The sequence below is a fragment of the Podarcis bocagei genome (assembly GCF_964188305.1).
Source record: "Podarcis bocagei genome assembly, chromosome: 7".
Lineage (NCBI taxonomy): Eukaryota > Metazoa > Chordata > Lepidosauria > Squamata > Lacertidae > Podarcis > Podarcis bocagei.
This window is the reverse complement of record NC_138132.1, coordinates 79,716,178-79,735,894: the sequence shown is the minus strand read 5'-3', so window position 1 is coordinate 79,735,894 and position 19,717 is coordinate 79,716,178. Positions and strand designations below refer to the sequence as shown.

The window sequence follows — 19,717 nt, the reverse complement described above, 5'->3', positions numbered from 1 at the left end:
AGGTCTGTACTTAACCTGAAACTGTTCTTAACCTGAAGCACTACTTTAGCTAATGGGGCCTCCTGCTGCCGCTGCACCGCCGGAGCCCAATTTCTGTTCTTATCCTGAAGCAAATTTCTCAATCTGAAGCACTATTTCTAGGTTAGCGGAGTGTGTAACCTGAAGCGTATGTAACTTGAAGCGTATGTAACCCGAGGTACCACTGTAATCTATAGTCTTGAGATTTGCACAATTTGTTGTCATCAAATCAAGAAAAAATATTTATTTATTTATTAAAAAAAGGACAGCTGTCCTACCTCCGCCAGGTGAAGCGGCAGGTTCTCTCCTGCCAGAAGGAAGCCTTCTACAAGATGGACGCAATAGTCCACAGAGGAGCCGACAAGGATGGAGAGGGAGATGGCCTCCACTGCGCCCATTTCCCAGCCGGACAAATACATGATGGTCACTACTAAGCATACGACCCCTGCAGGGAGGACACACACACACACAGAGGTAATGAAATGAAAGTTTACAATGAACATTAGGAAGGTCTAGCTGGAGAGCTGCTGCCAGTCAGAGCAGACAATACTGGGTCAAATGGACAGATAGTCTAATCAGGCAGGTTCCCACATTCTCAGGAATCCAAAGTTTCAAAATCACAACTAGGTACCTACCTAAAATGGTGAGCAGCACAGAAAGCAGGAGGAGCACGTGTGTGGTAAAGATTGCAACAGCAGCAACACAAATCACGAGGGAGAGGATGAGACCATACAGGGCACTCTGCACACCTGGAAAGGGGGGGGGGAGAGATTTTATTTATTATGTTTAAAACATGCACACAAACTGTTTATCCAAACAAGTGCAGGGAGGGCTGTAGCTCAAGTGGCAGAGCATCTGCTTAGTAATAGTAGTAGTAGTAGTAATAATAATAATAATAATAATAATATATTATTTATACCCCACCCATCTGGCTGGGTTTCCCCAGCCACTTTGGGCTACTTCCAACAAAGTATTAAAATACAGTGGTCTGTTAAACATTAAAAGCTTCCCTAAACAAGGCTGCCTTCAGATGTCTTCTAAAAGTTTGGTAGTTATTTTTCTCTTTGACATCTGATGGGAGGGCGTTCCACAGGGTGGGCGCCACTACCGAGAAGGCCCTCTGCCTGGTTCCCTGTAACTTGGCTTCTCGCAGCGAGGGAACCGCCAGAAGGCCCTCGGAGCTGGACCTCAGTGTCCGGGCAGAACGATGGGGGTGGAGACACTCCTTCAGGTATACTGGACCAAGGCCATTTAGGGCTTTAAAGGCCAGCACCAACACTTTGAATTGTGCTCGGAAACGTACTGGGACATGCAAATCACTCTCAATTCACAGTGTCTGCAGCAAATGGATGCTCCCAATTTGCTGCCGTTGACCCCATTCACAGCCATCCCTGGTTCTCCAAATGGCTCCTTGAACAGGAGACGGAGGCAAAAAAAGCCACTTACCTATGATCTCCATGAAGATCTGTTTCCAGTGCTCACAGGTCTGGAAGCCCCGGCGTAGAGCTGAGCCTTCGGGGAACTGCTGGAGCTGATCCTGGAGGAAAGTTTCCCACTTGAGATAGTCAGAGTAGGTTTGAAAGGACGACTTCCCTTTGTAGGTAGTCTGAGAGAGACGGAAAGAGGTTCCCACTTCAGTCCTCAGGGTCTGCCTTGTTAGACTCCAAACTGAGATTGATCCAGCAGAAATCAACATTTCAAATGCCGCATTTTTCGCTCTATAGGACGCACCCGACCATAGGACGCACCTTGTTTTAGAGGGGGAGAACAAGAAAAAAAAAATTCTCCCCATCTCTGCTCAGCGCCCCTTCAGCGAAGCGGCAGGAGAAACGGAGCCCCTTCCATTTCTCCTCCCGCTTCACTGAAGGGGCGCTGTGCAGCTCTCCCTCTGCTGAAGCCGGGAGAGTCTTGCTCTCCCGGCTTCAGTGAAAGGAACCCAAAGCCTTTGGAGCGCAGTGCAAGTTCCCGCTGCGCTCCAAAGGCTTCAGGCAGATATCTCTGAAGCCTGGAGAGCGAGAGGGGTCTGTGCGCACCAACCCCTCTTGCTCTCCAGGCTTCAGCGAAAGCAACGCGAAGCCTCCGGAGCGCAGAGGGAGCGCTCCCTCTGCGCTTCGGAGGCTTCGCGTTGCTATTGCTGAAGCCAAGGAGCCTGCATTCGCTCCATAGGAGGCACATACATTTCCCCTTAATTTATGGAGGGGAAAAAGTGCGTCCTATAGAGCGAAAAATACGGTATACTGGACAATATTTTTATAGAAGTCACTGTCCAATGATGCTAAGGACGCCCTGCTGAGGTACATGCTGTGAGCCTGCGATATATTCTTTTTGGTCTGAAGTTGCATCAATTTTGCAACTGTGAACTCCTTCCTAATGGATGCCAGTTTCCTGTGGGGATCTATCTGGACATCTGAATGGCTTAGATGTTTGGCTTAAGATGAATGCACTATTGGTGACTGTATCTGCAATGATGGTGGAGGGGTTTTTCGTTACTCACATATTTTGTGCTATTCATATAGTCTCCCTTCCTTCCTTTTCTTTGTTCAAGGCACCCATGAGGCACAGAGTGGCTCTGTGCCCAGAAATCTGGTGACTATGTCTCCCTTACCCAATGAGGGCTAGAAACTTGTAGAACTCAAAAGATGAAGCAGTTGGGGATAACTTTCTTAGTGCAGAAAGTATTGATCTGATGTGTAGAGATCTTTCCTATTCTACCTAATTCAAGACGGTTCTGAAAGGTTCCTGATGTTTGGGTTATTTAGAGAGACTGATTACAGCTGGCTTAAACTGATTCTCTTATCTCTTCTGTCAAGGTCATGCTGACTATAAAAGTAGGGCCAGAGGGAGCCTGGGTTTCATTTTCTCTTTCTATCTCTCTTCCTTCTTATGTGGTGTTCTGTACATACTTAGTGTTAAGGTTTAGACTTATTATAAGTTATTATAAGTTTAAGTCTGCTGCAACTGGATTTCTTATGGACAGATTCAATCCTGAATGTATTGGGTTTGTGACCATTATGCTCATTTGCCTTCTGTAGCAGTAAAGCTCTGCTGGATGAAATACAATTGCCTCTGGTCTATTTGGGGGGGGGGGATCCTGCAACATGTTTAAGTTTTTATTTGGCTAATTATACATTGGAATTCTGCTCTGATTTGATATTGAGTAGAATTGCAATGACAATAACACACACAAAGGAGTACACAAAAGAACAGAAGGTTGTCATCAGTGCTTGTCCTGCTCAGAGTAGACCCAACTGAAGTTCACAGGCAGGTCCATTTATCTCAAGGAGTCTACTCTGAGTATATAGCTCAGCTGGCTCAAAATCCAAAGCAGCTGCAATGGGGGTGACAGAATTCGGGTGGGGAGTCCTCACCGACTCGAAGGCCATGGAGATCCATAGGACTTTGCCTTCCTTCACCCCCACTGCCCCATGGGAGAGCTGTCCAGGAAGGAGGTTTGGCTCAGGAAGATTCTTGCATTCTGGGTGCAGCATCTGAAGGACAGTGGAGATACTGTATCCTAGAAAGACAGGGGGATAGATAGATGTACGGTTCCTTTTTGTGCAACCCAGAATACATAACCATCATGGTAAGGCTTTTGATGGCTGCTAACCCTGTTTGGCTGTTTTCTAACTTGAACACTGGAGGCAGTAAATACCAGTTCCTGGAAACTGCAGGAGTGGAGAGTTGCTCTTGTGTTCGAATCCTGCTTGTGGGTTTCTCACAGGCATCCGGTTGGCCACTGTGAGAACAGGATGCCGGAACTAGATGGGTCATTGGCCTGATCCTGGCTTGTGGCATGTTAGCAAGGCGTTACTCAGAATTGTGCATGCACTGAGCATTATAAATATCTATCATCTATCTGTCTATCTATCTATCTATCATCTATCTATCTATCTATCTATCTATCTATCTATCATCTATCTAGGAATAAACATTTGGAAATAAAAATGATATGTATGTGTTAGGTTCCCAAGGGGTTGCTCGAGAGCAAGCAGGCAAATGCCTCCCTGCTCAGCTGTGAAGCCTTGCTTTTGATGCCAAAATAAACTTTATCTGTCCAGAGCGCCACTCTCCCGTGGCTGGCTCATTCACTGGCAGAATCCATGAGTGGGCGGTCCTTAAACCTTCCCCAGCAGAGTAGTTTCTTGACACCCAGTCTGCGCCTCCCCTCTCGGCGCAGAAGCTTACTGCGCAAGGAAGGCGTGGGTAACGGATGACCTCTCTCCTCCCCGCTTTGCCCAGGCAAGGTGTCCTGGCACCGCCTCGCCTCCTCCGAGTCCTGAAGCTCCTCTCCACTGGAGGCGTGGTTACTTTCCTCCGCTGAGGAGGAGCTGCTTCCCACGATCTTTGGGGGCTCTCTGTAATCCACCTGGCTTTTCCCCTCTCCCCCCTGAGCCGATGGCAGTTCCCTGCTGACAGTATGCATTATTATTTTCTTTGAAATTCACCGATTTTACAATGGATGTCACAAGCAATTGGGCAAACGATCATAGAATCGCAGAATTGGAAAGAGACCACAAGGGTCTAAGGGTCTAAGGGTGGCGCTGTGGGTTAAACCACAGAGCCTAGGACTTGCTGATCAGAAGGTCGGCAGTTTAAATCCCTGTGACGGGGTGAGCTCCTGTTGCTCAGTCCCTGCTCCTGCCAACCTAGCAGTTCGAAAGGACGTCAAAGTGCAAGTAGATAAATAGGTACCGCTCCGGCAGGAAGGTAAACGGCGTTTCTGTATGCTGCTCTGGTTCGCCAGAAGTGGCTTAGTCATGCTGGCCACATGACCCGGAAGCTGTACACCGGCTCCCTCGGTCTATAGAGCGAGATGAGTGCCGCAACCCCAGAGTCTGCCACGACTGGACCTAACGGTCAGGGGTCCCTTTACCTTTACTTTACAAGGGTCTAAATTTAGTCCAACCCCCTGAAACGCATAAATCCTTTTGTTCAACGTGGGGATCAAACCCACAACCCTGAGTTTAAGAGTTTCCTGCTCTACCAATTGAGCTATCCTCACTTGAGACTACCGAGAAGGACAGAAGCATAGGCAAGGTAGCCGGACCCTGGACCCCAGTAGTTTCCACTGGCTCCCTCCCCTTTTCTGTTGGTCCTACATACCTCCGTGATAACAAAGACCCCCCTACTCCAAATGGTAGGCTACAACACTGGAAGAGGAGTCGACATACCTGAGGGCAGGCACTGGGCTCCTCCCGGCTTGACCAGCTCCACGTTGCCGGCAATAGCTTTGCAGATCCTGCACAGGTTGCCAATCTCTTTGAAGAGGTCGAAGCCATCATCATAGATGACGCTGCCCTTTCACAAGGAGACACAAACAGAAAGAGACAAACACATGAGGCAACGGGATCAAGTCGGGAAAACAGAGATGCTGCTGGGAAGGGCACCCCGGGGTGTGTGTGTCATCCAGACTGACCCTCAGCCCTGTACGGGATCTGCAGTGCAGGAAATCGTACGATGGCAGCATCCCATGCAAAATGGCTGGTGAGCTCAGGGGCAGAGAATCTGGTTTTTTTGACAAAGTAATAACCATAAATAAATAAGAATCAAAATGTGCACCCCACCACCGAGACCATTCCATTGGAACTATCCAACCTCCCAAAATTTCAACACCTCTTGCATTGGTTTGACCCCTTTCTGTTTTAGCAGTACAAATTCTACAAACACCTTCCACATCTCCTGGAAATCATTTCTCCAGCATATTCCTTGTCTTACATTAATGGCACATGTTAATTTATCATTAACAGCTATACCCCACACCTCTTTATACCACCCTTCCATTTTATATTCTGCTTGCCCCTTCCACTTCCTGGCTATAATAATTTGTGCAGCTGTCAATAAATTTGTGAGCAAGTCCTTCATAGCCTGCAAATCTTCCACCCCATCATAAATTGATAATAATGCTACCCTCTGGACTTCTGGTCAGTTTTAACCCAGTGATTTCTGTTAGGTCCTTAAAAACCCTTTGCCCCCCCCCCCAATTTGTACTTATTTACACCCCCACCACATGTGAACGTAATTCCCTGTTTCCCAGCACCCCCTCCAACATAACACCGAATATTCCTTGTTTATTTGACTGGAGCTAACACCACCTCCAATAATTTTCTTTTATTCTTATAAACATTTTCAGCGTATGTTTCTCCCGTATTTCCCCTCAGCTTTGATCTGTTTGCCCTGTTGTCTCCTTTTCCCACATCTCTTTTAACTGATCTTCTTGATCATCCATTTCTAGTATTATTGTTATGTACTGAGTTGAATAGGATCCAAAATGCAGCAGTCTGATTAGTCCTAGAACAATAGGATTCAGAATGCAGCAGTCTGATTGGTCCTAGAACAATGCGGCAGTATGATTGGTCTGCAGTAGCCACCCAATCCAGCTCCAGATGGAAGTGAATCCACAACCTGATTGGCCTACAGGAGAATCCCGGAATAAGCCAATCACGTGCAGTGCATTGTGTAAATAATGTATATAAAGCAGATACTTTGGGGAAACTTTCATTCCTCCTCACCACTATGAGCTGAATAAAGAGCATGAAATCCACTCTAGACTCTGAGTATATTTCAATTATTTTAGAAATTTCACTGGTTTCCCCTTTTATAACTGTATTTTCTTCTTTAAGAGTATCTGCTTTGCATGCAGAAGTTCCCAGTTTGTTTCCATCCCCTGTGGCTCCCGGCAGCCTCAGATGCTCTGCAGGCATATTGGACTGCGATTCCCACCATCCCTCGCTGCCCTGGTTCATTTTCTTCTCCGCATTTGCACCCCACTTGTTCTAGTCTGGTCTCTTGTAGCAGCAGAGAACTAATCTGGGGAGAACAGAGAGGGTCTTGCATCCCTCCAAACCCTCCCGCCCTGAGCAAGAAGGCAGGTGTACCATGTCTCCGATGACGTGGTTGTCCATGCGTCGGGAGCGGTTCACCCCTAGGATCCCGAACACCACAAAGACCATGGCTCCCGTGTCCACTAGGGGGCGCACTGCCGGTTTCCCACAACTAGCGTTCCCGCAAGGGTTGAATCCAGAAGTGACGGACAACTTGACTTTAGGGGAGGCTGGAGGAGAAGATGTACAGGAGAAAGGATATGATTAGGATCTTGTTGAGGATTGTTTGCTTTGTTTAAACTTAAGAATTTATGAAGAGCCAGGTAGCTGGGCCAGACCAAAGGCTCATCTGGTCTATCATCATCATCATCATCATCATCATCATCATCATCATTTATTATTTATGCCCTGCCCATGTGGCTGGGTTTCCCCAGCCACTCTGGGCAGCTCCCAACAGAATATTAAAAACATGATAAAATATCAAACATTAAAAACTTCCCTAAACAGGGCTGCCTTCAGAAGTTTTCTAAAAGTCAGAGAGTTGTTTATTTCCATCTGATGGGACGGTGCCACTACCAAGAAGGCCCTTTGCCTGGTTCCCTGTAACTTCATTTCTCGCAGCGAGGGAACCGCCAGAAGGCCCTCAGAGCTGGACCTCAGTGTCTGGGCTGAATGATGGGGGTGGAGACGCTCCTTCAGGTATACTGGTCTCGGCAGCCACTCCCAGTCACCAGTCTAGTTGCTGCATTCTGGATTAGTTGCAATTTCTGGGTCACCTTCAAAGGTAGCCTCATGTAGCCTGTTCTCAGTGGCCAACCAGATGCCTGTTTGCAGGATCCAAGCACAAGAACCCTCCCCTCTCCTGCAGTTTCCAGCAACTAATACAGTGGTACCTTGGTTTACGAACCTAATCCGTTCTGGAAGTCCGTTCTTAAACCAAAGTGTTCTTAAACCAAGGCATGCTTTCCCATAGTAGCGGGGGAGTCAATTTACAAATGGAACACACTCAACGATTTCCAGTGTCTGTGTCTGCACAGATGCAATTTCTGGCACCATGGAAGCAAGTCCCTGTGCAACGCTGCGCCGGTATAGCACAGCGCGTGGGGACTCACCAAGCAGGCAGCTCGGTTCGGGTGCAGTTTGTGGGCCAGTTAAATGACGCCTGTGGGCTGCTTGTGGCCCATGGGCCTTAGATTGCCTACCCCTGTTATATACCAACTAAGTTTGTTCTGGTATAAGCTTTCGTGTGCATCTGAAGAAGTGTGCATGCACACAAAAGCTTATACCAGAACAAACTTACTTGGTCTATAAGGTGCTAATAAATGAAGCTGTTTTTAAACCAAGGTACCACTGTATTCAGAAACATTTCCTGCCTCCGACAGTGGACAGCCATCAGGATTTGAAGCCAATGACAGCTTCACTGCAAGGGCTATTTGTCCTGAGTCGAATGAAAAGAAACGCTTTATCTGTCTCTCTTTCCAGGATGCAGTTTCTCCACCATCCTTCGAAGGCTGCACAACAGAGATAAGTAGAACTGGTGGTGGTGGAAATCTCAGGCTCCATCCTGGCAGGTGAGTTGCTACTGCCAGGGGTTCTCTCACGGAGGGTAGCCAGCGGAAAGCCCCTCAATATGCAGAAGCAGGGTTTTGCTGGGTGCAACGTTTTGAGGCTCCCCTGAGGGGCCCGATCCTCAGCTCCCTCACTTGCAACAGCATGGATCTGATGCAGCAAAAAAAAGGAAACAAAATATGCCTTCCAACTTCTTCCTGAGGTAGGAGTCTGCAAGACTTTGGATGTGCCAGTGAATCTGAGACTCCACCAATCCCTTGTTAGGTTTGCCCTGGAAGCAAGTGAATCTGTGGGGATTAACATGACAGCTAAAAATGGAAATTTGTTTAAAGACAACTATGAAAATGCTGGACGGAAGTTAAAAAAGATTTAGAAATTTGGTCAAACCTGAAGCTTTCCTTGTTAGGTCGAATTGCTGTTATAAAGATGAATGTATTGCCAATAATGTTATTTCTGTTTCAATCATTGCAAATTTTGGACAAAATGGACTGTTTCAAGAAGTGGCAGAGAGACATTTCTAGATTTGTCTGGCAGGGCAAGAAGCCCAGAATAAAATTTAAAATATTAACTGATGCAAAGGACAGAGGTGGATTTGCCCTGCCAGACCTTAAACTCTATTATGAATCAGCGGCATTTTGCTGGCTGAAAGAATGGCTGCTTCTTGAGAACACTGACATTTTGGATTTAGAAGGTTTTAATAACGTTTTTGGGTGGCATGCATATTTGTGGTATGACAAGGTTAAATCACATAAAGCATTTAAAAATCATATTGTCAGAAGAGCATTGTTTAATGTCTGGACAAGATATAAAGACTTATTTGAAAATAAAACCCCAAGGTGGTTGTCATCGATGGAGGCAAAGGCTCATAAAAAGCTCAATATGGAGGCCAAATGGCTGAAATATTGGGAAATTTTGGAACAAGAAGGAGATAAATTGAAATTGCAGAGTTTCGAGAAACTAAAAAATAAAGTGAGAGATTGGCTTCATTATTATCAGATAATGGAGGCTTATAACCTGGATAAAAAAGTTGGCTTCCAAGTGGAAAAATCTAAACTGGAAACAGAATTGTTAGAACACAAAACTAAGATTTTGTCAAAAATGTACAACTTGCTGTTGAAATGGAACACTCAGGATGAAACGGTTAAATCTGCCATGATTAAATGGGCACAAGATGTTGGACATAATATTATGTTTGCTGACTGGGAACAGTTGTGGACCACTGGGATGAAATTTACGGCATGTAATGCCTTAAGAGAAAATATTATGAAAATGATATATAGGTGGTACATGACCCCAGTCAAACTTGCAAAAATTTATCATTTGCCCGATAATAAATGTTGGAAATGTAAAGAAACTGAAGGTACATTCTTTCACCTTTGGTGGACGTGCCCAAAGATTAAGGCTTTCTGGGAAATGATATATAATGAACTGAAAAAGGTATTTAAATATACCTTTCTGAAAAAACCAGAGGCCTTTCTCTTGGGCATTGTCGGCCAATCGGTGTTAAAGAAGGATAGAACTTTTTTTATGTATGCAACGACAGCAGCAAGAATACTTATTGCAAAGTATTGGAAGATGCAAGATTTGCCCACTTTGGAAGAATGGCAGATGAAGGTGATGGACTGTATGGGACTGGCAGAAATGACTGGCAGAATCCGTGACCAGGGAGAAGAGTCGGCAGAAGAAGATTGGAAAAAATTTAAGGACTATTTACAAAAATATTGTAAAATTAAGGAATGTTGAATGATGTTGGATCGAAATTAAGTGGTTTCTAGCTGTAATGGCAAAAGGAATTTGATAAAATGGTTTTCTTTTATTCAAAGTTATAATAATCTAAGATGTTGTAGAGAAAATAAGGTGTTTTCTTTTTCTTTTCTTTTTAAGCTGTAATGCTTGGAGATAAGGATTTGCTGTAAAATAATTTGAACTGGATATACAAGAAGGGGAGGTATGAGGAGGTCGGGAAAATATGTTATAGAAAATAAGTTGTGAAATTTATGTGTTTTTGTTTTTTATGTTTGCTTTTTTCTTTTTGTTTGTAAAAAATTGGAAACTCTAATAAATATTTTTTTAAAAAAAAAAAATGGAAGCAAGTGAATCTGCAGGGCCCATTTAAAAAACATCCAGAGCAGCAGCGACATGAAGCAGATCCCACGGGAGGGAATTCCACCAGCCTGGGGGCCACCCCCCAAAAGGCCAGTCTGGTATCTATCAGTCTGATGCTTTTGCAAAACATGATGGGAGGAAAAGGGCACAGCTCCTGGGACCAATCTTAAGGTCTACACAGGTTTACAGGAACATAGGTGTTCCTCCGGATAACCAAGTCCCAAACCACTTAGCACTTTCAAAAGGTCAGGAGAAACACTTTGAAATGTGGCCTTTGCAACCATGAGATTGGGCTTCAGAAAAATAACCAGGCTAAAGACCTCTGGTGAGGTCTTTAAAAAAGAGAGAGAGTTCTGTTTCATTTCTGAGTCAATCCAATGTGGCTTGGCACATTTTTTATTTATGATTTTCAGTTGTATACATTTCAATAATTTCCCAATCATTTTAACATTTCAGAACTTGACTTCCTTTCCCATCTTTCTGCGGTTCCTTAAATTTATTTTTAATATTTTCCGCCTATCCAAATTAACTTAATTTACTCATTTAACCCCCTGCTTTAAATATATACTCTTATGAAACTGCAGGTTATTGCGATAATCTAATGTGGCTCGACTCTGGCAACAAATTGAGGCTGTGTCAATTGCACAAAGGTGATTTAAGGCATTTGCTGAATTGCCCTTGATGGATCATGGTCCTGCTACTCCTTGCCTGCTCAGGATGGGAAGCAGGAGTCAGGAAAGAGGGAAGGGGAGGTTTTGTAGCTGGTTGAAAAGCCAGAGCTGTGACCAAGAAACATGCTGATCCTTTGAGGGAACTGATGCTACCAGTGTAGATGGCATTAAAATAGGATTAAGTAAATCTATAGGAGGAGGAGACTATTTACACATCACTTGGGAAGACAGAAGAACTGCTGGAATTGGAAGAAGCAAAGATCCCCAGTGTTGAAGCAATAATTCTTCATCATCAACTTCATTGGACTGGTCATGTTGTGCGGATGCCTGATTATCATCTTCCAAAGCAACTGCTCTATTCCGAATTTTAAAGTGGAAAGCGTAATGCTGGTGGTCAACAAAAGAGGTTTAAAGACTCTCTCAAGGCAAATCTAAAATGTGGTATAAACACAGATAATAATAATAATAATAATAATAATAATAATAATAATAATAATAAGAACAACAACAATAATAATAATAATAATAATAATTATAATTATAATTTATTATTTATACCCCGCCCATCTGGCTGGGTTTCCCCAGCCACTCTGGGCAGCTTCCAACTGAATATTAAAAACAGTACAGCATCAAACATTAAAAACTTCCCTAAAGAGGGCTGCCTTCAGATGACTTTTAAAAGTAAAATAGTTGTTTATTGCTTTGACATCTGCTGGGAGGGCGTTCCACAGGGCAGGTGCCACTACCGAGAAGGCCCTCTGCCTGGTTCCCTGTAACCTTACTTCTCGGCGCTGGATCTCAGTGTCCGGGCTGAACAATGGGGATGGAGACACTCCTTCAGGTATACTGGACTGAGGCCGTTTAGGGCTTTAAAGGTCAGCACCAACACTTTGAATTGTGCTCGGAAACGTACTGGGAGCCAATGCAGATCTCTCAGAACCGGTATTATGTGGTCCCGGCGGCCACTCCCAGTCACCAGTCTAGCTGCCGCATTCTGGATTAATTGCAGTATTCGGGTCACCTTCAAAGGTAGCCCCACGTAGAGCGCGTTGCAGTAGTCCAAGCGGGAGATAACTAGAGCATGCACCACTCTGGCAAGACAGTCCGCGGGCAGGTAGGGTCTTAGCCTGCATACCAGGTGGAGCTGATAGACAGCTGCCCTGGACACAGAATTAACCTGTGCCTCCATGGACAGCTGTGAGTCCAAAATGACTCCCAGGCTGCGCACCTGATCCTTCAGGGGCACAGTTACCCCATTCAGGACCAGGGAATCCCCCACACCCACCCGCCCCCTGTCCCCCCAAAACAGAACTTCTGTCTTGTCAGGATTCAACCTCAATCTGTTAGCCACCATCCATTCTCCAACAGCCTCCAGGCACTCACACAGCTGGTAAAATGCGGTCTTGACTATGCTACCACTCAGTGGATTTGTAACTGGCTGACTGACCGAACCCAAAGGGTGCTCATCAATCGTTCCACTTCATCCTGGAGAAGAGTGACTAGTGGCGTGCCACAGGGTTCTGTCTTGGGCCCGGTCTTATTCAACATCTTTATCAACGACTTGGATGATGGACTCAAGGGCATCCTGATCAAATTTGCAGATGACACCAAACTGGGAGGGGTGGCTAACACCCCAGAGGACAGGATCACACTTCAAAACGACCTTGACAGATTAGAGAACTGGGCCAAAACAAACAAGATGAACTTTAACACGGAGAAATGTAAAGTATTGCACTTGGGCAAAAAAAATGAGAGGCACAAATACAAGATGGGTGACACCTGGCTTGAGTACATGTGAAAAGGATCTAGGAGTCTTGGTTGACCACAAACTTGACATAAGCCAACAGTGTGACGCGGCAGCTAAAAAAGCCAATGCAATTCTGGGCTGCATCAATAGGAGTATAGCATCTAGATCAAGGGAAGTAATAGTGCCACTGTATTCTGCTCTGGTCAGACCTCACCTGGAGTACTGTGTCCAGTTCTGGGCACCACAGTTCAAGAAGGACACTGACAAACTGGAACGTGTCCAGAGGAGGGCAACCAAAATGGTCAAAGGCCTGGAAACGATGCCTTATGAGGAACGGCTAAGGGAGCTGGGCATGTTTAGCCTGGAGAAGAGGAGGTTAAGGGGTGATATGATAGCCATGTTCAAATATATAAAAGGATGTCATATAGAGGAGGGAGAAAGGTTGTTTTCTGCTGCTCCAGAGAAGCGGACACGGAGCAATGGATCCAAACTACGAGAAAGAAGATTCCACCTAAACATTAGGAAGAACTTCCTGACAGTAAGAGCTGTTCGACAGTGGAATTTGCTGCCAAGGAGTGTGGTGGAGTCTCCTTCTTTGGAGGTCTTTAAGCAGAGGCTTGACAACCATATGTCAGGAGTGCTCTGATGGTGTTTCCTGCTTGGCAGGGGGTTGGACTCGATGGCCCTTGTGGTCTATTCCAACTCTATGATTCTATGACCTTCACTGCCTTCACTGGTTCTGATTTAAAGGAGAGGAAGAGCTGGGTGTCATCTGCATACTCAGATGACCCAGCCCAAACCCCCTGATGATCTCTCCCAGCAGGACAACTGGGAAACACTGTGAGCGCTCTAATTGGAGAACAGCCTTTACCCAAAGTGTCATGGACTTTGAAGACACTCAAACTCAGGACGCAAGGGAGAAACGTGCTAAGAGGAAGGCACGCTTGGCAAATCCTCACCGTGATCAACTCCTGCCCAGAAACCTATGTCCCCACTGTAGAAGGACATGTGGCTCCAGAATTGGCCTCCACAGTCACTTACGGACTCACTGTTAAGACCGTGTTTAGGGAAGACAATCTTACTCGGCTCCGAGGGATCGCCAAAGAAGGAAGAAGAAGAAGCTCTGCCTCCAGGGTCAGAGGGGAGAGGGCTCATGTCCTTGTATTCTGCTTGCAGCTTTCCCACAGACATCTGAGAAGATGCTAGACTAGATGACCCGCTGACCTGCTCCAATGGGGCTTTTCCTGATGTTCTTATCGAAGCCACACAAATCCCACTTCATCTCACCTTTCTCGCTCGGCACATATAAGAAGCCTTTGTTTGGTCCATCGGGGCTGGAGCTAAGGAGGCAGCCGGGTGGAGCCATGCAGACTCGGCCGTGGTAAGGGGGCTTGTGGGACTGGGCAAAGTAGAGCTTCCTAGAAGAAGGAAAGAGAGTAATGAAGCTGGACAATCAATACGAGCGCTATAGAACATCACACTCATCCCTTGGGGATTCAGGGACGTGCCAGAACAATTTCAATGTCTGGATCTCCTCCTCCCAGAGAGCTGACCCAGATTTTGCAGCTTTGACAGCAGAGGCCAACAGGTAAATCGTCTGCCAATAGGACAACAAAGGATGGTGAATGTCCTGACTTGTCAATATTTTGCCACTCATATTTTGCCACTTTTCTATGGGATTATACAGTGGTACCCTGGTTCTCAAATGCATTGGAACTCAAACAACTTGGAACCCAAACACTGCAAACCCGGAAGTAAGTGTTCCGGTTTGCGAACATTTCCGGAAGCCGAACGTGCTCCATTTTGAGTGATACGCTTCCGATTTGAGTGGCACACTTCCGTTTTGAGTGTTACACTGAGGTCTGTCTGTTTTTGCAGTATACACTTCCAGGTTGGCCATGTTCGTATCCTGAAGAAATGCAACCGGAGACTGACGTAACAAGAGGTACAACTGTGTTGCAGCTGTTGTATAAGGGATTATTATTTTGATTGGAAAGCAATTTAAATTAATAAGATTTTGGAACGCAGAAATAAAGAAAAGCATCAAACCATCAATTCTAGCACACGGGGTTGGCGGCACCTAAATCATATAATTCGGTATTTGGATGACTGGTATTGGCAGTGCTCTTTTTCTAGAATAATGTTTAGGGGTACTCTCGTTTTGACTCAAGAAAATCACCACGTTATAGTTCAAATAGGGAAAAATAAACACAGTAAATGGACAAAAGTACAAAGATTCACAAAATGTTAAAGGGTATCCATCCCCCTGCGTCTCCCCCCGCCCCCCAGAAAAAAAGCACTGGGTATTAGTAGTTATATCATAATTTGGTATTGTTATAATGAGGTTATTATCGGATTGTAATTGAAAAATTAATAAAAAATAGGGGTCAGCAAACTTTTCCAGCAGAGGGCTGGTCCACTGTCCCTCAGACCTTGTAGGGGGGGGGCAGACTATATTTTGGGGGGAAAATATGAACGAATTCCTATGCCCCACAAATAACCCAGAGATGCATTTTAAATAAAAGGACACATTCTACTCATGTAAAAACACCGATTCCCAGACCGTCCACAGGCTGTATTTAGATTGGGCTGTATCTGGCCCCCGGGCCTTAGTTTGCCTACCCATGAACTAGATGACCCTCCTGGTCTATTCTAACCCATGTCAGAGTTTAGTCACCGGGCTTTTACCTCGTGCGTTGCTGTTCCTTTGCAGCCACGTAGAAACTGAAGTCGAATTTCCACCCTCTCTTGGCGTCGCACGACAAGGTGGTCACCATCCACTTCTTGGGGCCCGTCTGTTGGACATGCCCTACTGTGGACATACAAGCGGTCAGCCTCTTGGTGAAGTTACCGTAAGGAACTCTATACACCTAAGCAATGGATTAATGAAAACAGAAGACTTCACTAACACATGTCTCGGAGCCGAGGAAAATGGGACGTAAAAAAAAGAAGAGAGAGATATTAGCATCGCACACTTTTCCCTGCATGAAGTGGCAACTAGAAGATAATAATAAATTTTATTTATACCCCACCCTCCCCGGCCAGAGCCGGACTCAGGGCGGCTAACACCATTAAAGTTACAGTAAAAACATAGTAATACTACTACTACTACTACTACTACTAATAATAATAATAATAAAACCAATTTAAAATACAGGTTAAAATGCAATTTAAAATGCAGCCTCATTTTAAAAGTAGCCCATAGAACAAAACCATAAGGGGAGGGAAACATAAGGGTCAGACTGAGTCCAAACCAAAGGCCAGGCGGAACAGCTCTGTCTTGCAGGCCCTGTGGAAAGATGTCAAGTCCCGCAGGGCCCTAGTCTCTTGCGACAGAGCGTTCCACCAAGTCAGGGCCAGTACTGAAAAGGCCCTGACCCTAGTTGAGACCTATCTAACCACCTTGCAACCTGGGACCGCCAAGGTGTTGTCATTTGTGGACCTTAAGGTCCTCCGCGGGGCATACCAGGATATAAGGGCTTTTAGGCTTGCTGTGTACACACCCACACACACCAGATTGTGTGCTAAAACTATTGCACAAGCCCAGTTCCCTCTAACCAGTAACCAATGGATGCAAATTGCAAGGACTAGACATTAGGAATGACTTTCGGATGGCAAGACTCCCTTTCCTTTTAAACAGAGGCTGGTTGGGCCATCTGTCGGAGATTCTTTTGCAGAGATTCCTGCCTTGCAGGGGGTTGGGTTAGATGACCCTCTGAGTCCCTTCCAACTCTACGATTCAAATAATAATAATAATAATAATAATAATAATAATAATAATAATAATAATAATAATAATAATATTTATACCCTACCCATCTGGCTGGGTTTCCCCAGCCACTCTGGGCAGCTCCCAACAGAATATTAAATAATAAATAAATAAATAAAAACATTAAAAACTTCCCTAAACAGGGAAAAATTTCCTGCAAATTCCATAAGATAGCAGTGGGTGAGGCCAAATGTAGTTTAGTGACGTCGGGAGGGACAAACGTTCCCCTCTCCTGCCCTAAACAGGAAACCTTATAATAAATAATAAATATTTTACTTTTTTTTATACCCCGCCCTTCCCAATCTCAGGGTGGCTAACAACAAATTTAAAACACTTAATTGATGCAACAAAAAGCAGCATAAAATACAGTATAAAATGTGAATAACAATAAATTCAGAATTCAAAAATCAATTTAGGGGGGAAATCCATCCAATAAACATTAGATGATCACCAGGGCTAGCTGGCTAAATTAGTCCTGTTTGGGCCAGCGAGGAGACCAGGGGAGAATTAGCTGTGGGATCCCAGAGCAGGTAATCATCATAAAAAGGGGAGGGGGAGGGAAGGAAGGGCAATAAAAGATCAGGCTAAGGTCAAATTGAAAGCCAGGCGGAATAGCTCTGTCTTACAGGCCCTGTGGAAGGAAGAGAAGGCTCTGGCCCTGGTGGATAATACTTCCTTAGGGCCCGGGACCTCTAAACCATGATTATTCATGGACCTTAAGGTCCTCTGCAGGGCAGACCAGGAGAGTGCTATCAGACAAGTACTAATAATATACAAATAAAACCAGTCTCACATCTTGCAACAGGACTCCGGAGGGGGGGGGGAGGAAATCCCATGCGTTTACCCCAGAGACGTTCCCCATATCACGGCCTTCCCTGCCCTGCATGGAGATGCATGAATGAAAGCATTGCATCTCAGCCACACGGTTAATTGATAGGTGCTCTGGAAACTCACCAGGAAAGAGGGGATGTCCCCGTCTCCTGCTGACACCGTCTGCCATGGCGCTGGAACGGTGGCATTGAGAGAGAATCTGTAGACCACTGGCCGCCCTTTGCCTTTGGATTTGAAGATGTAGACTGTTCCCTGGGGGTCTGCTGCAGAACATGGTACAGTCAGCCTGAGGGAGCCCTGAAAAATCCACCCACCAGCCGGACTTCACCCTCAACATCACCACAAACAATTGGGCTAGACGAGCCTTCTAGACCTTCCCAGACTTGGGTTCCAGCTGAGGACTAAGAGAAAACCATTGTTTCTGGGGGGTTAAATGTAAAGGTAAAGGGACCCCTGACCATTAGGTCCAGTTGTGACCGACTCTGGGGTTGCAGCACTCATCTCGCTTTATTGGCTGAGGGAGCTGGCATACAGCTTCCCGGTCATGTGGGCAGCATGACTAAGCCGCTTCTGGCAAACCAGAGCAGTGCACAGAAATGCCGTTTACCTTCCCGCTGGAGCAGTACCTATTTATCTACTTGCACTTTGACATGCTTTCAAACTGCTAGGTGGGCAGGAGCAGGGACTGAGCAACGGGAGCTCACCCCGTCGTGGGGATTCGAACCGCCAACCTTCTGATCGGCAAGTCCTAGGCTCTGTGGTTTAACCCACAGCGCCACCCGCATCCCTATGTTGGGGGGTTAAAGGTTCTTTAAAGGCAGCGTATTCACAGAATAGGCTGACTTCTGCCTCTCTGTATGAGTCATTGCTATTGATCACATTCTGCCACTGGGTGGGGTGGATTGTCAAATCCGTTCCTTTTCCATGTGGAATATCTTAGCCACGTCATGAATCCAAAGCACATTTAAGTCACATGGCTTCCCCACCACCCCCCCGAAGAATCCTAGGAACTGTATTTTGTTAAGTGGCAGCTCTGTGAGGGGTCAACTATAGCTCCCATCAGTCTTTGGAGGAAGCATCATGCTTTAAATGTATGTGTGGGTGTGACCGGCGATAGAATGGTTCAAATCATTCCACATGCAGAGGTGTGACACCGGCAAGAGGATGAGGCTGCCTGTCCCATCTCTGTATGAGTATTTGTTCTGAGCTTGCCTTCACGCAAGCCTAAATCAGTGACCCATGCAGAAAAATAGAAGGCTTATACAGCCTTCACAAACCTGGTGTCTTCCACATGTTTTAGACTACAACTCCTTAGCCCCAACCAGAGGTACGAAAAGACTACAGTGGTACCTTGGGTTACAGATGCTTCAGGTTACAGACACTTCAGGTTACAGACTCTGCTAACCCAGAAATAGTACCTCGGGCTAAGAACTTTGCTTCAGGATGAGAACAAAAATTGTGCTCTGGTGGTGCGGCGGCAGTGGGAGGCCCCAGTTTCAGGTTAAGAACAGACCTCCGGAACAAATGAAGTACTTAACTATATTACATTTCTCAATCCAAGATGTACCCAGCGAGAGGACAACCTGAGATAAAGAAATGGTGTCTATGTTTGCATATTTTTCCTCTTCCCTCCTCCCCTCTCTTTCCTTTTGTGTGGTGACTTTTAGATTGCCCTGTTTCTATTAATCTTATGTGAGCTGCTTTGGGCAATTTTGTGGCTGAAGAGCAGGGTTAACTCACCTTGTACCATTCCATCCCCTGCAGTGCTTCCTCGGCTACCCCACACAAGGCCAGATCCCCTCTTCTTCTTCTCCAGAGAGGTGCGGATGTTATTCTGCAAATTGCGGGGTTTTTCCTGAAACAAGCCTGTCACACAACGTTAGTCAGGGACAAAAGGATCTCCAGCATCAAGAGGAGGACAACTAGGCTGGCCAGCCCCCCACCATCTTGAACTCTTATCCCAATCCCACCTGGAAGTCACAGGGATCAAACCTGGGGCCATTTGCATGCGTACCTTGTTCTCTGCCACTGAGTGACAGACAGGGAGCCTTATCCCAATTCTGGAGACACTGGGCTTTAAAGTTCTGCATGCAGAGCAGATGTTCTAACCACTGAGCTATTTATTTATTTATTTATTATTATTTTTAATTTGTATACCACCTTTCTGTTTTACAATACTCAAGGT

General features: G+C 45.6%; 1 protein-coding gene across 4 annotated transcripts in view; it reads right to left on the bottom strand.

Annotated features, from left to right (window-relative positions):
* Positions 1–19,717, bottom strand: part of DISP3 (dispatched RND transporter family member 3) — an 88,025-nt gene that overhangs the window by 6,633 nt on the left and 61,675 nt on the right. For 3 of the 4 annotated variants that reach the window (XM_081202925.1, XM_081202926.1, XM_081202923.1), the window contains exons 11-20: positions 19,273–19,398; positions 17,656–17,795; positions 15,621–15,802; positions 14,220–14,350; positions 6,894–7,069; positions 5,190–5,316; positions 3,387–3,532; positions 1,465–1,624; positions 654–767; positions 297–463 (exon numbers count right to left, since the gene is read on the bottom strand). In XM_081202925.1, the coding sequence (XP_081059051.1) occupies positions 297–463; positions 654–767; positions 1,465–1,624; positions 3,387–3,532; positions 5,190–5,316; positions 6,894–7,069; positions 14,220–14,350; positions 15,621–15,802; positions 17,656–17,795; positions 19,273–19,398 (1,469 nt within the window). The remainder of the gene's footprint in view (positions 1–296; positions 464–653; positions 768–1,464; positions 1,625–3,386; positions 3,533–5,189; positions 5,317–6,893; positions 7,070–14,219; positions 14,351–15,620; positions 15,803–17,655; positions 17,796–19,272; positions 19,399–19,717) is intronic. The other variant, XM_081202924.1, reaches the window with a different exon arrangement.